The sequence below is a fragment of the Cariama cristata genome, unplaced genomic scaffold, assembly GCF_000690535.1.
Source record: "Cariama cristata isolate BGI_N322 unplaced genomic scaffold, ASM69053v1 scaffold6078, whole genome shotgun sequence".
Classification (NCBI taxonomy): domain Eukaryota; kingdom Metazoa; phylum Chordata; class Aves; order Cariamiformes; family Cariamidae; genus Cariama; species Cariama cristata.
In genome coordinates, this window is record NW_009629343.1 from 46124 (window position 1) to 67697 (window position 21574).

A 21574-nucleotide genomic window follows, 5' to 3' on the forward strand; every position below is an offset into this window, starting at 1 on the left:
CTGGACAGCAAATGAAAAGAAACTGAGGTCTTGTTCTAACACCCTCCATTGGAAAGCAAGTCAGGCCAAGAACGGGCACTGGGTACACTATGCTGCAGACAGACTGGCAGGCATGTGCCCAAGACCATCACCACTGCCAATGAAGCCATACAGAGCAAAAGCAGTGCCTCTGAAACACAAGATGCATCTGACTTCAAAGAAAAGTAAACACTCACCTTGCAGTTGTCACCATGGCTCTGTATGGATGCTAAACTAGTACAAGTTACAGCTTTCAAGGCAAATATTTCAGTCGCTTCCACAGGCACTGTTCTTGTACCCTAGTTACTACAAAGTGACAGGGTAAGATCCCAAGCTCTGAAGCACTACGTATTGTCAAACACTGGATTTTGAAGAAATGCTCTTACACACTCAAGTGTACAGATCTAGTCCTCTGCTGCATATGCATACTTACAAACCACACAAAGATAATTTTTACAGCTATTTTAAATACAGACGGATTGAGAGGTTGCACAGCAAAACCATACATGGCAAATCTTTGCTTCTGTGGCATTAAAGACTTACTACCATGGCAGAGATTACATACTGATATCATCAAAGCTTATGAGCAAAATCAAACTGACATCAGGTAGCACGAAAGGTGTCACAAATAGAAAAAGGATCATCTGTGACAATGAAGGCATCTTGCTGAAAAATCAGATTAACTTTCCACAAAAGAAAATGCAAAAGCTGAATCCCATATGTTGCACAGACAAAGACTCTTATCATTATCTCCTGTATTCCAAAAGTATATCTCCTATACAAGCAAATCCAAAATAAGCCAAAACTTAATACTAAATTGTTTCAAACCTCTCAAGTAAAAGTCTGAAAGTTCAACTTCCCTGTGGTGTTGGCTACCTAAACAGGATTCGTTCAAGTATTTGTATCCTTTCATTTCAAGCAATAGGAACTAAATCTAGACAATTAAACAATGTTAATTTTCCATTCAGACCACTCTGAGGACAACAGGAATCATGTTATGTCAGCCTAGCTTGAAACATTTAGCAACAAAAACACCCATACTGACATTTTCTATAATAAACATTTTGTCTTTTGTTCTACAAATCTTCTACATGGCAGCTGGGCATGCAAGCTGCAAGGTATTAAGCATTTATGATGCTCAGAATATGTATTTGTGTACCTGCAACTAGGCAAAGGTCATCCAAATACAAATCTACTTTCTTCTTTGATCTTATAAAGAAAAGAAGTAACCCCAACATCTGCCTGCCAGCTAAAAGACAGCTGGAGTCAGAGCTGATACAAAGCAGCTACTCATTTTCATGGCATGTGTTGTAAGGATTGACCTTAAGCATTTTTGTTTCCATTTCATGTGCCTAAAAATCTATCTTCACTGTGGCTGCTACCTGTCTACTATCTGAAAAAGACCTCATCTCTCTCCTATTCATAGTAAACGAAGCAGGTAGTACTACAGTGCACCTAAAAATAGTACAGCACCTTAGCAGGCTTCAGAGCTAGCACAGTCAGCAAGACAGAAAAGACTCTGCCATTTGAAGTAAGGTGAAGTCATGATTCCTTAGCTGCTCTCTCTAAAACAAAACAAATACACAAAAAAACCCCTGTCCTCATACATGTATAGACACGAACACTTGAAAGAACCAAGACATGTCTACTAAAGGTAAGTATCTGCAAGAAGTGGCCAAGTAATGGGAGAAATTTTTTTTTTTTCCCCTCACAAAAAGTAGAGGATGATTTCACAGTAAGGAATGCAGTCTAGTGTAACCAGTCCTGAAAGAGATGGCCTCACTCTCCTGCCTGCTTATTCCTACCTCATCCTTTGCATCAGATTTGGCCATTCCGTTGCATAAGGCATGTCAATCCAATGAACTAGTCTAACAGAAAAGTAACCTGACAAAAGAAAAGAATCATTTCTTGACAATATCACCACTCCAAAACCAAGTCACCTTGTACCCACACTATCACTGTAACTGTAGCAAGTAAAGCAATCCACAGTTACACTCTGAAGTAGTCCTTGAAAGGCTCAGCACCCACAACCCTTAGCCAAAGGTTAGTTTCCCCAGCACACCTATGGACCATTTGCAGTCCACAAAGTATTTGTATCTGAGGACTTTCTGAATGGTGGGGGTCTCAATTTTTTTAAGGTTAACCTGGGACTCTGAGCTGGCATTAGCTCAGGGTTCACTGTGGGTTGGCAGAAGCCTGGTGTTGCCAATGTGACCAGAGAGCCCCCAGCAGAGTTGTAACCAAGGCAGAGCACAGCCCCAGTTGGTCCCTCTCCTTCATGCTCATCACTGCAGCAAGAACTCAGCTCAGGGAATTCCCAATTCCACAATCTCTAAATACCAGATTATAATAAAACAAAAGAGGCTAACGGAGCCTTTTAAACTAATGAGGTCTGCAACCTGAGTCAAACTACAACATTTGAAAACAAATTACTCTAACTGCTGCATCCTTACAAGGAAAGTTCTTCCCTCTGATCTTGCTCCCAAATTCAGCAGCTTTTCAGTGATTTCTGATGTTATGACAAATCTGCCAGATTGCCACCAAAAAAATCTTTTCCTTTCCATTCTCTCAAGGCCCAGTCATAGGTCTGCTCCCATGGGAGCACCGGCAGCTTTCCACAGCAGCATTCAGTAGGGCAGGCACTGCCACCCTTCTCCCTTTCATTTCCCAAGGCAGTACCTAAAGCAAGGAAAGCATACAGGCTGCGTTACTAAACTGCGAACAAAAAACAAATCCAGACACATCATCCAGCCTAATGTCCAATCAAGCAAATGACTATTTATGAATAACATGCTGCGAACATCTAACTGTCTTACTAACTATAAAAGTTACTTTCTTAAAGAGCAGATCAAACTCAGCTGATGCAGTTTTCAGAAAGTTGCCTTCAGTGTAAGTTGGAGACATTTCGGTGCTTTGCCTATATCAGAGGGTCATAAAACAAGCAAATGGAACAACTCAGCATGTTGGAGAAGACTCCTGGGGCACCTGCACATCCTGCTCCTGGCTGACCACAACATTTCTGCCCTGTCCAAATTCAGTTTTAGTTTCAAACTGTCAGCCATTCTGCTCCAATTGCCAACAAGGTCCAATCAATGTGTTTCAACAGCTGGTTATCTACAGTATGTTAATGCTTCAGAGAGACAAAAATGGTCAGTCTAGTATATATAAAACACCTGCTCTCTGCAGGGAGCCACAACATGAAAGGTAGCTCCTCAAGCAGTAACTCCTCTTTCACAACACTTACATCAGTGGAAGATGTATGGAATATAACAGTTCTTCCTCACTTTCTTCTTTTACATACTTTAACCCCAAGCACAGAAGCAGGTGAGCCCGATTCTCTTTACATTTGCATCTCTAAAGACCTTTTTGTAAGGGGAAAAAAAAAAAAAGAAAAAAAAAAGAGAAAAAAATTCTGGAAGAAACAAAGCCCACCTGCTCATTCCACTATTAAAAAAAAAAAGTCTGTAGATGCCTCTCATATTTCACATCACTTCACTCAGAGGGATGGAAGTAAGGCTGGATGTTTATATTCTCTGTACAGCTTTCCAGTTTAGCAATTCTACATATAAATATTAATGAAGATGTGACCTTTACCCTAAAAGAAAAAGGTTAATGGATACATCTGCAGAGTTTTTCCTTCCCTTTTCGAATACTGGGCATCTCTGAATCCAATATGCGTGTACACATCTTGCAGAGAATAATCCAAAATGTAGCATGGAGTAAAACCAATCTTTAAGGTTTACAACTAGGGTCAGGAGTCACTTGCATAGCTTTCTTTTCATTAATTAGGTTTCAGTGTTTAATTTAACTACCTTCTTACCCTTTTGTGCTTTTAATCAAACATATTATGGCCTGGTAGCCTTCCAACTGTTATTTGTGAACACACAGCTTTCTAGCTACTCCTCAACAGTCTTGGCAGCAGTTCATGGTGTCACCGGGGGGAAGTATTTAACAATGTACTGCAGTCCCGAGCCTGTTTCCCCTCCCCACCCAAAATGGACTTGCTAGGAATAAAAAACCTTTCACTACGAGCCTGACACATTTATCAGAGTCCTCCCGAACATTTGTATCAACACAGCTTGCTGTTACACAGTGAACGGCCAAATTCTCCACGCGATAAATCCATTTCACCATAGCAGTACAACTAGCTTACAAGTTTCAAAATATTTGGCATGGCATAAATTTCCTGAAGTTCAGGTCCTAGGCATAGTTTACAAGTATAGTTTATAAGTTTATAAAACAAGAAGAAAAACATAAAAAAAATAAAACACTAAGAAAATTTAGAAAGAAAAAAAGTTTTTAGTGCTCCCTATAAGAAAATCTTAGAAACACTAATCTTATTATTCACTCTCTAGTTCTGTCATAGTGGGATCTCTCATTTTGAAACACTCTTCAGAAAGAATGACAACACATGGATAGAAAGTTAGTACTAATAAACATGAAGCAAACAGAGCAGACAGACACAGGACACACAAAATAGTAGGGAGGAATAAGCAGCCCCGGCATTTTACAAAACTCTTTTTCATCCTGCCTCTTTAGTAACCAGTAAGAGTAACCAAAGCAACAAGGACTTCTTTGGGAAGGCAAAGTGCAGGGGGGCTGTGGGGGGTGTGTGTGGAAACAACACACAAGACTTGGAGACCTTGAAAAATGCACAAAAGGAGACCTTGAGGAGAAAGTCAATAAGGGTATTATCCTATTTCTTATGGGTAATTCATGGGTAATGACTCCTCTGCTTTCTACTTTATTTTTTTTATATTCTGCATTACAATGCCCAATTTCCCTGCTTTCCACAAAAGTAAACCAATGGTTAAGAAGAAAATCTTTCTTTGGAGGGCAGCTTGTTACAAAGTAAGCAAATACCCAACAGGTTACTTCCAAAAAGTCAAAGGGAATTTTGCCTGATGAAAGATTAGAAAACTGATCCAGAGTTATGGCCTCCCATGTCATGCCCAGACAACAGCTTGGCTTTGCCAGCTGCTGGTTATGTGTAACATACTATAAAGCCTGTATTTCCTCTTACTTCCTTTCAGGTAAGTACCAGAGTCCCAAGTGATGTGTACTTGTACTACTCGTCTGATTTGAGGAGATTCAGATTTGTACATTAGCAGAAAAATCATTCTGGACTCAATACTTCTTGATACCTTAAGGCCTACCATGCTTAGACACAAGAAGTGGTTCAATGGTGGCTACTTCCAAAAAAATCCCCAGCAATTAAAAGGTCATTGTTTACTGCCCAAACTTTCAATAATTTGAAAAATGTTGTAAGCTAGTCAGTGTAGTTATCACTCACCAAAAGAATGCTTGCCACTCTTTTCCAGGTGCCTTACCCATTGTTTCCAAGCACCAAAACCCTTAGAATGCATTCGAAGTACACAGATTCTTTCCTTTCCCACTCACTGTAATTCATTATTTTTATACACAAAATACAGGAAGAGTTTATGGCTAATTTCTTCTTTTTTTGGAGGGGGAGGGGGCGCCCCACAATTTTGACATCAAGACAAGAAAATATTACAGCAGTCATTGCTTTTAAATTGTGCCCCAGAGCAGTCAGGATAACAGTAAGCTCCTTTGCTGAAAAACAGTATTTCAAAGAAGGTTAGCCTGGGTACCTGGACATCCTTGACAGATTTCTCCAGATACTGATCTCGGCCCCTAGTGGGAAGGAACCACCAATATACCTCCAACCCAGCGAGTAGACAGCATAAAAAGGCAATGCTGACTGCATCTAATTTATGTTCTTGGTCTTTGGACCATGCAAGGACAGAGCAGGTAAGGAGCAGACAGACAACTTCGGATGAAATTGTATTAAATCACTGTTGAGATAAGGATTCATTATGGGTGGGATTTTAAATATCTTGATGGCCTTTTCCAAGTGTCTTGGTGGTCTGAGGAGTGAAAGGTTGTGAGAAAATAGCTCACAAAGACCTTCTAGGACGAACTGGCTAGCATAATTCTCCAATAAAGAAAAGTTTCTGCCTTCTTCATCCCCAAGTAACATGTTTGTCCACCCTCTATTACAGTTTGTTATCTATAATTTAGGAAAAAAAAATTATAATCTTCAGATTTGCCATTGTAGTCCAGATAACCAGGTACATAGTCTGCACACACTATCAGACTGTTCAATTAGACTTAATCTGTGTTAATTAAGCTTTCCATTTTCCAAGCTGTATTTTAATACATTTGGATCATGAAAACAAAATCTTTATCTTCATTAAACTGATTCAACAAGATAAAAATATTAACAAAGATGCATTTAACATCATTGCAGTATAAATCCTGTCCATCAAATGATGGTATAAATTAACAGCAAATCTCTAATTGTTGTGAAATATCAATTTAGCATAAAAAACCCCAGCACATCTGAATTATTGACTTCAAGAAAAGTTGTATTAATCTTATTTTAATACCTTTACTTTAAGAGTTCCATGCTATTAATGGAAAATAAAATCCTGCTGACACTTACTAGAGAAATGAAATATAAAACAAGCATCCTATGTATTATTACCTTATGGTGATCATCTCCACTACATACATCACGCAAAACTGCCTTTTGAACTAGTTATGCTGGCATATGTAACTTATAGAATTAAAGACTACAGTGACCTGTGCAGTTGAGCAACATCAAAAAAAATATCAGGCTGAAAGTTCTGCTATTATGCTGATCATATTGTAAGCAGGGTCCTCTTCAGCAGTGCCCCAAATCTTTACTCTTCATCAATGTTAAAAAGTATTTTATCCACTGTCGTCCACTTTATTAATTTCTGTCATCACAGACCTAAGGGTTTGAAAGCACTATCCTTATCAAGGTCCAAGTAGCAACTTAAGGAACTAGATAAACAAGCAGTGACACTCTTTTAAGTGATACACAATGAGTCCAGAAAAGGAGGATAATTGCAGTAATCCATCTGACATTCGGAATGTAACAGCAGTCATTAGCAACACTGGACATGCCCATTTCCACTCTTACATAGAACTACACAGACTGACTACCTCAGTTACTACACAGAACTACAAAGGTTTAACTGAGACTAGCACCCAATCCTTCAACTATATATATTTTTAAACAGCTGTCTGCTAATTTGAAATACTAGAAAGAACCTCAGTGCCAAGAAGGACATCCGCAGCACATTTTGTTCAATCAAGATTACTCCTGCATAGCACATCTCTACGAGCCTCTGTCTCTGCCCATCAAGATAGAAGAGTCAAGTAGCTAAATTCAGAAGAGGCCATATCTAAAAATCCATGTGCCTTGCATTGTATAGTCATTGCTTCCTGTCTAGTTTGACCTTGGATTGTGCTGAGTGCATGCATGTGTCCCTACATGTGACAGTGTTCCTCTGTCAACAGCCCTCCTCAACATCCTCTTTCTCAAAAAAAAAAAATATCCCTTAACATGGCAAACTGATCCTGTTACCCATGACTTCAGAGAGCTACAATGGCCTGGAAAAGCTTGGAGGAATCAAAAAGTAATGACAAATGGAGTGACAGAGTGAGAGAAGGAAAACAGGAAGAGCTGGAGGGAGGGATACTTCTGTAATGTAAAACAATATTCTTCTACATTGAAACAATTGCCTGGAAAATGAAAGAAGGAGTAAAGTAAAAGAAAGAGATCAATAAGAAGGTAGACGTGACAGAAGAGTATGATGATAGAATAAGGAAGCAGCAGAGTCCTTCCCTTAGCTATCCTTGTCCAGACATCTCTGCTGTTGCACTGGCAAAAGCCACCATTGGCAATTTGGTCATAATAAAGCCACTGCCTTCTCCTTCATATACTTTCTCAACAAAAGACAAGAAATTGGGCTAACAGTTGTGTGCCATGTACATGATTAACAAAATTAAATACCAATAGGATTTTTTTTCCCCTAAAAGAAATGCTGCAGAATGATTGCTATTAGATTCGAAATGAGCGCAACCAAAGACTGTCTTATTACTTGTATTACAACAGAAAGTCAGACTAGATACTAAAGTCCTTCAAGTCCTACGAAATTATGAAAAAAGCATTCACAAAGTTACAAGTAGGAGATTATTTGACACAACAGCCACTTTGAAACATCAAAAGATCACTGGAATTGTATTATCAGCTGTAAGACAAGGTACACTTTTTTTTTTTAAACAAACTGATGTCTGCCACTAACAGGTAATGAAGGATACTTCTTTTTTTCCCTCCTACACTGACAACAAAAAAAAGGGGAAAAAAAAAGAAAAAAAAAAAAGACACACACATATGAAACAAGAATATACTATATTTATGCCAGGAAGAAAACATACACATCACTATACCGAAGCACAAGTAGCTTAATTGCTTAATAGCTTGATTGCTGAATCTCAAAAAAGAAAACATATTATTTTAAAATGTTATAAAACACAGTGAAGCAGGAAACATGCAAGTTTAACTGTTATGAAAAGCAGATTCCAAAGTGCATACGATAAACTAGTAAGGGAAATTGCATTACAAGGTTTTTAACTTCCAAAGTGCATTGCGTCTATACTACATTGGTTTTGATCTTTCCATTTAAGTTATTTTACAGACCAGGATACATAAATAACGCATTCCTCCTATAACAAAAAACAACTAGAAAAAAGTAGCAAATTGCAAATTATGAAGAAAGGCTTTAACTTATACATCAGATTTTACATCTACCATTTCAATACATTATCAAAATGGACACTAAGCGCTCAGTATCTTTTTTCTACTGCTACAAGAGAGAAATAATTTCCTCTTACCTGTGCTCTAACTCTCGGATGGACAGTATAACTCCAGAAGTCGACGCCTTCTGTTGCAGGGTGGCCAGAAATGTGAACTCACTTTTATTCCGGAAGAGCTGAATTAACTTCTCGCTCACATGGGGCGCCGCATGGATTTCTCTTTCTGTGTCTAAGAATTTTATTTTAAAAAAAGAGTAAAAATGCTAAGTCAGAAAGATTCAGATTACATTTTTCATTTCCCCATCAATATTTTTTATTTTTGAGAGTCATCTACCATGTTCCACCACTGCATTTGTTCAATAAAAAAAAACCAAATGCCATCTCTGTCAGCATGCCCACTTGTCACTTTGACAAGTTCACAACTGGTCAGCTACTGATTTTCTGACAGAATTTTTAACAGGATGCTGAGCCATTTGTGTCTGCTGTGAGCAGATTAAGTTGCTGTAAATAAGGTGTGCTGCAGTCAGATAAATAGGCTCCTAAATTCTGAGAAATCTCCAGCACTGCCTCTCCCAACACAATTCACCAAGCTCCAATTTCAGTTTTTACCACTGACTCCATTACCACCTCTCCATCGTACATCAGAGGAAACCTGTCCTTGCACTGTGTAAGGCAGAGATGTATTATTGCTAATAATGGTATACGGCTGTGCTTCTGCCCAAGAAATAAATACAAGACACACTTGCAATCCACTATCTTCTCAGGGATTTCTCAGTTTAAACAAGCAAAGCGTGACAGCTCATACAATATTTATTAAACTACAGTCTGACCAGGCAGAGCCAGAAATATTTCAGTCTCGCTAATCCTGCTGATGTCCAAGTGGCAGCATGCCTTCTCATATTTGATCTTCTAAGATTCAAATGCGCCATCTCCCACCACATTCATTTTTATCTCATCCTTTTATTCACAATATATCATCACTACGAAAGACAATTAACGACAAAAAGGAGAAACCACGGCATTTCACCTTCCCACCCCTTGCCATGTCTCTCATGCTGGGCCTTTGTCACACATTTGCAAGACCTGTGCCACTTGCGGTTCCTGGATGTCACAACCAATTAGAAGCCCGGTGCGCTTCCCTTCAAAAGGTTTACTTTGAAGCCAGAAATGCCGGCACAAATTCTCAGCTGGTAGAAAACCATATAACTCTACTGAATCCTGAGAATCCAGCCCAGCATGAATGCTGTAACACACAAAGGAGTGATGAGATTTACAATTCAGAATTTCACTGCAGGAAAAAAACACTCTGTCACTAAATGAGGCTTTGCAGACAGAAAGAGGAGAGACTGGCTTGAAAAACAACCTGAAACTCAAACACGCAACTACTGAGGGAATGCCATGGACTGAAACCAAACTCCAAAGAAAAAGTATTCAAGCATGTTTTCTAATTGGGTGTCTCAATTTTTCCTGTGCAGCTTAAAGCCCTCCAAATGAGCCTACACACTCAGAATCCATAACACACTTGCACTCTGAAAAGTACTGCAAATTAGACATCAAAAATCACTAGTCATCATTTAAAAAAACATCTTTGCCAGAGGCTCAAATTCACCTGATAAATAAATATAATGCCCACTTTACAGCATCAAACTATTTGTCTGTCCAATGTCACTTTTATCATAGCAGAGGATAAAGCTTCAAAGAACCAAAATCGTCTCCACTGACATCAGAAAGGGGAATGGAGATATAAACAATCCAGCACAGAAAATTTTTGTCTTTAAGATATCATTATCTGTATCACTATTTTTGTCTTTAAGATATCATTATCTGTATCACTATCTTCACCTAGCAGGTGTTATTACTGGTCATAAATACTATCTAGTTTCTTTTTAAAAAGCTGATGCAGGAGATACAAAACTATGTGTCCCGCACACCAGTAAGTTCTCTGATACCCGGTTTGCTATCAACGCAGACAGACAATCCATTGGTACTAAGTTCCAAGGCACAAGTAAGACTCAGAGATAAAGTGTCCAAGAGTTGACAGTTGAAGAAAATAATCCTTGTTTTGGAGGTCAAGAACCTTAGTACCTTACAAAATTTTATATTTTTTTCCTACAGGTGTCACGATTGCCAGAAACAAAATATGACTTATCAAAGCTTTCAAAAATTATTTCATGTGAAAGCATAAGGAGTGCTGTCTGTGGAACATGTATGTTAAAACTTCAGTCAAGCCTTGCAAAGTCCAACATTTTCTCATCATAGGAGGACCCAGATATAAAGCCACATCCTGCCATCTATTCACCAAATTTTATACAAAAACGTAGGACTCCTTGATCAGAATCATGAATGAATAATCAATGCACGGACTACTTCAGTTAGAAACATACTTTGAAATATTGTGCTATACTCTACCACCTCTTCATAGTCACGAATACACCAAAACCCCATGCAACACCTTATATTCATCCTCTGTTGATTAAAATCAGTAAGATCCAAAGTTCTGAAACTCCAGAATCTTGGGTTTAAACTTCTAGACAACAAACAGTATTTACGTACTGCTTTGCAACACTATTCTAGTATAATTTGTACAAAGGAAGTTATATAACTAGGCTTTTAAAAATTAACACACTTCTAAGTATGGTGCTATTTATTTGGAGTATGTCTACTCATTACCAGTGCCTAGGAACACCCCCCACCGCTAGACAACTGAAAAATGTACTTGCAGAAACGTCTACAGAAACGCTGTTCTTCATAACTCAACCTCAGTAACTACAAGGGGACTTTCCCAGCAGTTCCATGGTGACATGGTAAACACGACTCGATAGCCTGTGACCGGACTCGTACGCTGGGAAGCCCACCGAGGCTTGCCAGGATCCAGAGGACAGGCAACCTGGCGTTTCAGAGACAATAGGCCTGTCAGGGTGCTGAGCACAGCCCTGGGCTCCCAACCTGGGGCCTGAATGCTGGGAAGGAGCTGCATGAGGCCTCACTGAGAGCATGGCCCAGCCGGCACTGCATCACCCCAGCTCCTGTGCCCCATGGGACAGTCCCCAGGCACTGCTCTGTCAGTGCCCCTCCTCATACCGCGCAATTGCTGGGTATATCATCTGTTCGTGTTTTGCTCGATTTCTGCAGAAAGCACCATACAAATGAACCGGGAATACGATCCATTTAGAATAAGAGCTTTCTATTTTCAGGTTGATTTTCACACTTCAAAAAAAAAGAAAAATTGGGAATACATACACCCCCTCACCACAGGTGCCTGAAAGGGAAAATACTTTTTATGCTCTCTATAAAAATAACTGTCTGCTTGTAATGAAATGTCATATTTCCTACACAATATAGAACAATATAGGTTTATACAGTAATCTTCAGTGAAACATCGCTTCATGCTTGAATGATAATGCAATCTCAGCAAAATAAATAAATAAATAAAGATATGACTTTCATATGCCCTTCTATGTGATTATATTTCCTTAATTTGAAATACTGTCTGTCTGGAGGGGTTTTTTAAACATATCAGAGTGTTTCTAAAATTAAACAAGCAAAAAAAAGCAAGCATACAGTTATTTGAAAGAACAACAGATACAAATCATCTCAGAGCATCAAGTAAAGGCAACTTTCTGCTGTTAGCAAAACAGAGAAGCAGAAGACACACCTATGTCAGACAGAGAACATATTTGTTGCTTGATTTTAATTCCTTTCTTTAAGCCACAGGTCCAAGGAAGAAGTGCCAAACACTAAGCAATGGTACACTTTGCCAGGACAGACCCATTTAGCCATTGCCATCCCACATTTCCCAGCCCAGCGCCATCTTCCCCAATCCCAGGGATGCCTCCTTGCCTCCTCCTGGCTGCCTTGTCCCACCTGAGCTCATTCAGCCCCTGACCAGCACAGCCCTACCAAGCCAAAAAGAGCTACGAGAGGAACCGGCACCCAGGACTACGCTCAGGCAGGGCCTCAGCAGCTGTGGCACGACTCTGGCCAGGATTTGCAGAGGAAGACCACAGTACCCTGCTTAGTTGCAGCAAGTTCTTACACGTTCAGCCACCTTGATAAATTTAAATGCAATTACTCACAATACTTACTTTCAGCACTTTCAAGATAAGTCTTAAATTTTTAATTTAGCATGGGTTTGTTTTCATTTCATTGTAAGACCGGTCCAGATGAAAAGTAATGCTGCTCTGGGGCCAATGATGTCAGGGCAAGACTTACATTGTACGTATGAAATGTACAGGTGTTTTGGTACACACTAGCCCTACATGACAAATGGAATTAAGAAGGTACAATAACGCAGGATTAGTATCAGTCCTTACAAACCTGATTTAGGTCCTCAAGTCACATCTTCCTGTGTGCATCCACTGTTCTATGCATCACCAGCTCTGGCAACTAAAAATTGAAACCTCGGGCTTTTGCCACTTGTAGTCCAGAACATATTAGAGGTCCCAAATAAGAGAAAGGGAGAAGTTGGCTTCAACTCCACTGGAAACAGTGTGAGAAAATTATCACCACACAAAAGCAGACAAAACGAGTTAGAGAAAGAAAAGGATAATGCTAGGAAAGCAGGCAAAGTTCTTGCCAAACTTACTTTGATGACAGTGTCAACAATCTGTGGTACAAAGGGAAGTACATGACCATTTGGGCTGAATTTTTAAGCAATGAAAAATGTGCACCAGTTCTTACAAGCTGAATCCCGATCCATCTGGGAAATCATTTTTCTTTAACAGCTGCTTCTATTAGAGAAAAAAATGCTAAAATTCAGTTCTAAATCAACCCGTGTTTTCTAAAGCAACAGATAACATTTCATCATTCCCTAGTCTGCTTGAATACCTTTTCCTTTTACTTCCTTACTTTGCTAGAGAATATAGTGCAGAACACATTGCTTTATTGGTACCTTCAATCACTTTAAAGCTATTTGTTTCAACGTGCTTTCAGGAGAACCTTTGCACAGTCACTCTGGACAAGCAAGCAGAAATTAACCCTGCAACAACAGAGAATCCAGATTTCAGCTATAGCAATTAAAGAACTTAATATTGCAGCATATTGGCTTTTATCCTGCTATGGGTAAAATCCAATAAAACTGAAATCTCTAAAAAAAAAAAAAGGCAGGCAAAACCCAAAAAAACAATACCCCATTTTTAAGTCATCAGCTTTGCAAAACTGGAACTAAGAGTAGAAGGAGGATCCAAAACTAGCAACTCTCAGTGTAGACAGTTTCTATAAGCTGCTCAGGCTGAAAACACACCACAGCATCACAAAACCCTTCTTGCTCACTGAAAACACATGTTCCATCAAAGCCTCTACGTCCAAGTGGGATCCAGTGCAGACTCCTTTCTCCACTTTGGTCCCACAAATCATCTTTCAAAGAACTGGTAAAAAAAAAAAAAAAAACCAAAACCACACAACCATCCCCCAAAGCACTACTGGGGATAGATGCCCACTCCTTTCTGCTCCTCTAAAACCATTCCTCAGTACACACAAGTAACAAACAAATCCAAAAGTTCACAGAAGGATGCTAACACCAACCATGGGGATCTTCTCCAAAAAGAAGTCATTTCACTGCCAAGCAGGGAAACACTCCAGGTAGTTGTCCACCCCTGCCTAGCATGGGCAAAACATAGTTAACTGCAGATAGCACCCATTATTTATTTTAAACTGTGGGGAGAAAATTCACAAAAATCTGTCCTCAAATGCAAACAAAAGACCTTGCCACATGCTCCTGTTACAGGAATAGTCACATAGGCATGCCTACCCCTCAGAGCACTTTGGGTGCCCAATTCGGCTATCAGCACCAAGGCTTGAGACAGCCCACACCACGCTGCAGAGACTCACCAGTCAAGTAGCAGTGTATCCAGACATCACCTAAGCACAGACCCAAATTCATCCACTATGCCACCCACCTACACTGCTTCCAAGCCAGGCTAAAGCATGAGTTTTAGCAAACTGTGGGGTACTGCCAAGGGAAAATAAATGCAAGTTTACGTTCAGGTGCTGATCAGGCACCACACTGCTCTCTGGGGTCCCCTGCACTGGAATAGTGGGGACCAGCACCGCCTGTCCTACCTGCCAGCAACCCAGAGAGAGGGGGGGAAAACACCTCACCCTTCTCTTAAAAACTGCTACCAATAAGGACCAAAGAGGGCACAATGCTTTCTCACAAGCACATCTCTGCTTCTAGGTATTCTCATCAGTATGAAAAGACATTTTAAATGCTTTTTGCCTTGCTAGCTCCACTCGGAGTCAGTAATAAACAGTAGGAAATCATGTTCAATAGCACAGCTTTCTAAATTATGATTATTCATTATAAATCATTTTTTACATGTTGCTTCAAACACTGTTTCTCAAGAATAAGATCCGTCTGCAGTGAAATGCTTGGTGATTTTAATATGCAAACCTCCTACAGAGATGATGTCTCATTTTAATTATTGTTTCGGTTTAATGGGTTTTCATTAAATTAGAGGACGGAGCAATTACCAGGGTGAATAGCTAATGTTACAAAGGTAAGTTCCCATGACTATACAGCAAAAGCAGTTCTGCCAGAGAAGGTGGAAAAATAGTACGATTCAGTGTAAACTCTCCTTTTGCATGATGCAAAACTACCCTGGTAATGTGTTCATATATTGCCGTCATTTTGATATATATGTTTGTAAACTAGTTTACAACTAGGTGTCTCCTAACAAAATTAATCTAACATTTAAAATTATATATATATTTCATTCCTTCCAGGAAGCTATTGCAAACCCAATCCTAAAACTCCAGATGCCAGGAAGAGCAGAATTTTGAGTCACTAAAGAAATCCAACAGAGACTACTTATCAAATCACAGTTTCTCCCTAACCAATAATTTAGTTGATTTAGTGGCTTAACGCTGGACTCTTCACTTCTTGAAAATTGGCCTGACTTGAGCACTAGCTAGAATGACCACACTCTTGTTAATTAAGTAGTTGTCAGAGAGTCTAAGTCCTTTGTTTGCTTTATCAGCATTTCAAACTGAATCATGGAAAATTGACTACTCTGGAACAAACAGAGCAGCAGATATTGCACAAGACTTGGAAATGAATACGTGCCAAGAGAGAAAGCAGCCACCTACGCTTCTCAAGCTCCAGCCAGCAAAAGGTGCCCTAGGTGACAGAGAAAGCACAGTGGCAGAAAGCTGTAGCAAAGCCTACATTGAGAAACTGCCCTTCTTTCGCTGCATGTGAGCTTCAGGTCCCAAAGGCCCTTCCTTGTCTTTTCCACCCAAATGGACAGAATGACCAAGGCAAGCGCTGGAGCCATCTCTCCAGCAGCAGCAGGACGAGCAGCAGGCATAGCGCGGCAACTGACGCCATCTTCAAACCATTTGGCCGTTATGGAGCAAAATCAGAAAACTGGAGTAAGCCAAATGGCTTTGCAACAGGCCTCCTGCTGAGAATGGTGGAGATCTCCTTGCTGAGGCTACATATCACCTGTTAGTCAAGGCAGCCACTTTAACTTGTTTCAAATATTTCAAGTGGCTACTAAGCTCAGGCTTGCCTTCTCCAGTAGGCTCTGTTTTTCCTCAAGGGACTCATGCTTAAATCAAGACTATTTAAAAATGGTTGATGCCTTAAATTAAATGCTTAGTAGAAATACTCCAGAAGTTACACTACCACTAAAAGCACATAATCTGCTCTCAAATCATGCGAGTTAATCAAATTGCATGTGTTGCCAGATAATTAGTTCAGAAGTCACCAATTAAAACATCTTTTCCACTGTTTATCTATATTAGATAAGGTATCACATTACTGTGAATATAAAGTTAAAGATTGCTATTTACAAATTTGGAAAATAATGACAACATTTTAACAGAAACAGCATGGACTACACTAGCGACACTGTCACGTTTGAACAGAGCCAGTGGCAATGTATGCAACGTTGGGAAAAAGCAGTAATTGCTAAGAAAAATTACCGATATGCTGTCTGTTTTGCAGGAGTACTGTCCACTTTGGGGATCTATTTTAGGTGTATATTAAATGCTAATGTCACACAAAATAATGAGCCACCCAAAACCACTGTTTCTGTTCTGGCTTCATGCAAAAGCAAGTTAAACAATGTTTTCCTCTCCTTCTACAAAACATTGTCAGGTATGCTCAAAGTCACAGACCCAAAAAATAAGAAATTACTTCTAAAAAATGATAACATATATTGAACTTGACAAAATACATTCTTCAGCTGCATTTGTTTAAAAGAAACTTAAGATGGTACCAGAAGGTGAGGAGCATCTAGAACCAAAAATCAGATATAGAAGCCAAGTTTTGCAAATAACTACTAATTGTAGTTTGGACTTACTTCCTCTCCCTATAACCCTTAGTGTGTTTGTAATCTGGAAACAAAATGTAAGCTTTTTCAATAGAGCATGCAGAGAGATTGATCCATTTGTGTTTTTAAGCAATATGTAATAATTCCAATTTCTCATTTAGCACTCTTCCTTCTTACAGGTAATAACAAACGCTGCTCCTACTTTATGGCAACAGTATTGAAAATAAATAGTAATATCAAGTACTTTTGAAGTGCTTTAGGATTCCTAAGGTTAAGACATATATGACAGATATAGTCAACAAGTTACCCATAACCTGGATTTTCAAAGAAATTTTAAGTACCAGATCCTACCGAAGCAGAAGAGAAGCTGAAAGCCTAAAATATTTTGACTTGCTTGAAAACCCCAGTCTAACTTCAGCGAGGCCACACAGAAATCAGAATTTGCCTCCCTGGTGAAAGTCTGCATTATTAAACATGTAAATCAAAATACTAGCTTTAAATAGTTCATTAACAGGGATGTTTCAGCAAAACAGAAACCTCTGACTCAGTTTCTCCACTTACAATGCCTAATGCTACTTATGGCAGCTAACAGAGCTGGCTACACCTACACAAAGGTTTTAATTTCCAGTCTAGTAAAGCTTTTTATCACATGAATAATCCAACCACAGGCAATGAAATTATCTGTAAAGTTCAAAGTAAGCATACACTGAAGTGCTCTCTTGGTTCAAAAACTCCCAGTAACCTGACACTCTAAATAGTCTTTTAATTACTTTTAAAACATTTAGTTCATTCATTACTAAAATATTATGTTTTTTCTTTATTATCTATATACAATTTGTACAAGCATTAAACAAACGTGTTTCATGAACTAATTCTCCCTTCTGTTTTCTTTCCCTCAGAAAAATCACTTCCATGTTAATGTAGAAGCAAATTAAATCCTGGGTGTCTGTTTTATTTATTAACTGCATGATAATAGCATGAGGCATAATACATTTGTCAAAGCCCTTCTCTACTGAAGTATAATTTCTGCTGTCAGCCTCTTTACGTTTATATTCAATATTCTAGTTGTCTTTGTTTCTTGGAACACACATAAGCACACAGTTATATATTCTCCCAAAATATGTATAAATTCTATTTGTGAAGTGTTCCACATCCCCCCCACAAAGAATCATAAATGCAGCTAACATACCTAGTCATTCTCCACAAGTTTTATATGAATTGAGAGATTTAAGAATTTTCCAAAAAATGTCACAATAATAACTGTTTTATCTTTTTACACCATAATTATGATTTGGAGCATTGCTTTTCTTATTTCACCCAAGCATACCACAACTCATGAATAAAATATGACAACTTTGATAGCATCCATTGCTGTGGGTTCATCCGTAACAGCAAACGTGCTTGGGGTACTAAGAGCTCCCTCTTGCTCCATAAGCCTTTGTTTCTGAAAATAAGCTTTTATTTAAATAGAACTGCCACATGTCTCCCCCTTTTTTGCATTTCTTGCCATTAGCAATAACACCAGAAATGATGTTTACTTTTTTTTTTTTAATGACTACATTTTGAAACAATTAGGATGGCATAAAGCTAGAAAGGCAGAATATCCCATCTGAAAGCTGGTACTCGCAAGACATCAAAAAACATTGAAAGCACTGCCAGCATCAGAGAACAAAAAGTTAATACAGAGGACCATGACTTTTAAATGTGTGGGCAATATTATTATAAAAAAGAAACTTTATTTTGTTCTGGCTTCATAATTATTCACGATGAAGTAAACCTAAACAACTTCCACCATTTCCCTAATAAGATTACTGTAACTAATACTGCACAGAGTCCTCCTACCACAACTTGTCAGTAGATTCCCTTAAAAGGAAGTCTTAAAGTGCAGTATGGGAGGTTTCCAAATCATCGGCATTTACCAAATTATTCTACAAGTATTATGTTTTAAGGCTGTGCTGCTTCATTTTCCAAACAGCACGATGTACATCCGTAGAGACCTCCACGGACCAAGAAAAATTATGACACACACAAACCCCACTCTCCTCCCACAGATCCTGACTTTGCTGTTTCCCAGTCCCCAAGAATAGGCTTTAAAATTTCAACATTGTTATGTACAATGAGCCAAAGTGGAGAGAAAGAAGCAGAGGCAGGTCTGAATGCCATCTGTAGATAGTCTTTCATCATAGAAGCAATGAGTATTTAACCTCCAAGATCCAGTTTTACATGTGCTGCACGCTCAGAGCATCATTGCTACCTTCCAGTTTACAAAAGATGAAAAAACTGAAAAGAAAAAAAAAAAAAAAAAGAAGAGAAAAGAAAAGAAAAGAAAGGGGGACATGACACAGAGCTAAGCTTTACAACACAAACTTGTCTACTGTAGGAGGTGTCTGTCCCCACTGATGCCAAATGGAAAACTCAAAGCTTCAGAAGGAGGAGTCACCCGCATATGCAAGGGGAGGACAGACTCAGTAAAATAATCTGTGCAGCTGCAGTGATTCTGTACTATTTTGTCCTATTTATAGCACAGAGGACCAATGGGAAACTCAGCTGTAACTATGTAAGAAATGTTGCCACACAAGCAGGGAGGATGGGGGACAGAAAGACTGTAATGAGAGATTTTTAGGAAGCCAAAACATCAGTGCTCAGCTACAGCATTTATTGCTCCAAAACAGTGATTCACAGATCTCTGTTGTCAGAATTACAGTACCAACTTCGCTCTTTTAGCAGGTATGCAACCTACATAACTAAGGATTCAGCTTAATGTTTTAGAGGACATCAGGTGCCAAAACCAATTTTTTTGTCCAGTCTAGTAAAAGAAAAAAAAATCTAATGTTCTGCATTTTGTATTATTGAATAGGCCACAAAAGGCAAGGCAATCACATGATATAATGCCATAAACCAGCACAGTATGACTTGATTACTTCACACCATTTATGTGGCAAAAATGAAAAATAAGAGAAAAAAAGTCCCTCTCGTGTCATTTATACACCCACACGGCAGGTGGCAAGATTAATCTAGAATTTGGCATAGAAGTAGTAGGTTGAGGCCTCAAGTAGCATCTAATTTTTATTCTTGATAGGTAGTTCAAGACAGCAGGGTTTTTCACCACAGGAAATGGTCCATGCCTGGCTCTTGCATTAGGTCTGATTATATCTGCCTTTGTGTACTTTTTAAAGGTACAAAATCTTATTAAAAAAATATCATTGTATGTGTTCAAATTTGCGTTGATAGTAATTTCAAATAAAACCACTTCCTTTTAGGTAAAAGATGTAGCTCTGTTTATAAGTCATTTAATTAAGCAGGATGAGTGTAAATATTCTTACCAAATGGATATTAACACATTTCTACTAAAATTGTTTCAAAAATTATGAGATCCCTCTTGGGGTCAAAATCAACCATAATGGGCCACTTCATTTCATTGCCTACAGCGAGAACCCAATTCTTCAGCATTGCATTTCCCTCCCTCTGCATTTCAAGCAGTTTTAACTCAACAGCACCAAGTAACGCTCCAATTCTGCTCTCTTTTACCCCAGCATCTGTACACCCAGTGACCTGGATCTGCAGTATCAGGTGCAGGGACTTGTTTTGAACTTGGGCAGGATTCTCCACCCAGGGATACTCAGCGCTGTGCAGGGACTTGCCTCAAGACAGCATGACTCTGCTTCGCCTCTATTTCCTGGGGCCCTGACTAGCACACAGGTCTGGGTGACAAGATGTTATAGGATAATATTCTTACTCCAGTTTAATACTCATTTACTAAACAAGTAGTTAATAAAACCTGATTACGTGCAGTACGATATGACTTAAGAGTATCAGTTTGCCAAAATCCTTTGCAGGAAAAAGACAATTTTTCTTGTATTTCTGCTCTGATGAAGATACAAGAAACTCAAACTGCTATTCTTACTTTTATCTAAATTGATTTACTTTCATTTTAAGAACCTAGATGCTCACGCAGTGTGGAAGCATGCAACACTCACTAGCAGTATCAGAAACTAATTTCTGCATCCCCCTCTCTGCCCACTGAAGAGCAGAGACCTTTTGTTTCCTTTCTGCTTATCTTCGTTACAGGACTTCAACAGGTTGCCAGAAGCATTCGAGGCTTTTAGCATACTACAGAAACTCTGAAGTGCCTATCCCACTTCCCCTCTGTACTTACCACCGTGGCAATGAAGATAGACAAGTAGCACAATTATTGTCTCCAAGGAAAGCAAAAATAACTGCCAAGGACAGAAGCAATGTGTGCTCAGAATTCTTTCCTAATCATTACAGACATGATGGAAAACCCAAAAAATGTCAAGTAACAGAAGGCAGCATGACAACATTCAGGATGTTAAAAAAAAAAAAAAAAGTAGAAATTGGTCACTGTCATTTAACGTGACTTGGTTTCTATTTTAGTCTGCACTTACTGGGGGGGTTGGGGTGTGGATAGGGGTGTTTGAAACAAGAGAATATGGAACGAGAAATGCTGCAAGAATCTAGAAGTTACACCTTCACATCAACATGCTGGATAAATTTTACGTAATTCAAACATTAAACAAGAGTGGAAACAGCCAACGCTGGATGGGTATATACCAGTATTTTAAAAGCTACTTCTGGGAACTGACAAAGTTAACAGTAGTTTATGTATCTTC

The 21574-nt window shown here is 39.0% G+C and overlaps 1 protein-coding gene across 1 annotated transcript in view; it reads right to left on the reverse strand.

Moving 5' to 3' along the window:
* Positions 1–21574, reverse strand: part of LOC104165473 (protein kinase C-binding protein NELL1-like) — a gene marked incomplete at its 3' end in the record, with an annotated part of 71938 nt that overhangs the window by 41868 nt on the left and 8496 nt on the right. Inside the window, exon 2 of the mRNA XM_009705117.1 lies at positions 8746–8896. Coding sequence (XP_009703419.1) covers positions 8746–8896 — 151 coding nt within the window. The remainder of the gene's footprint in view (positions 1–8745; positions 8897–21574) is intronic.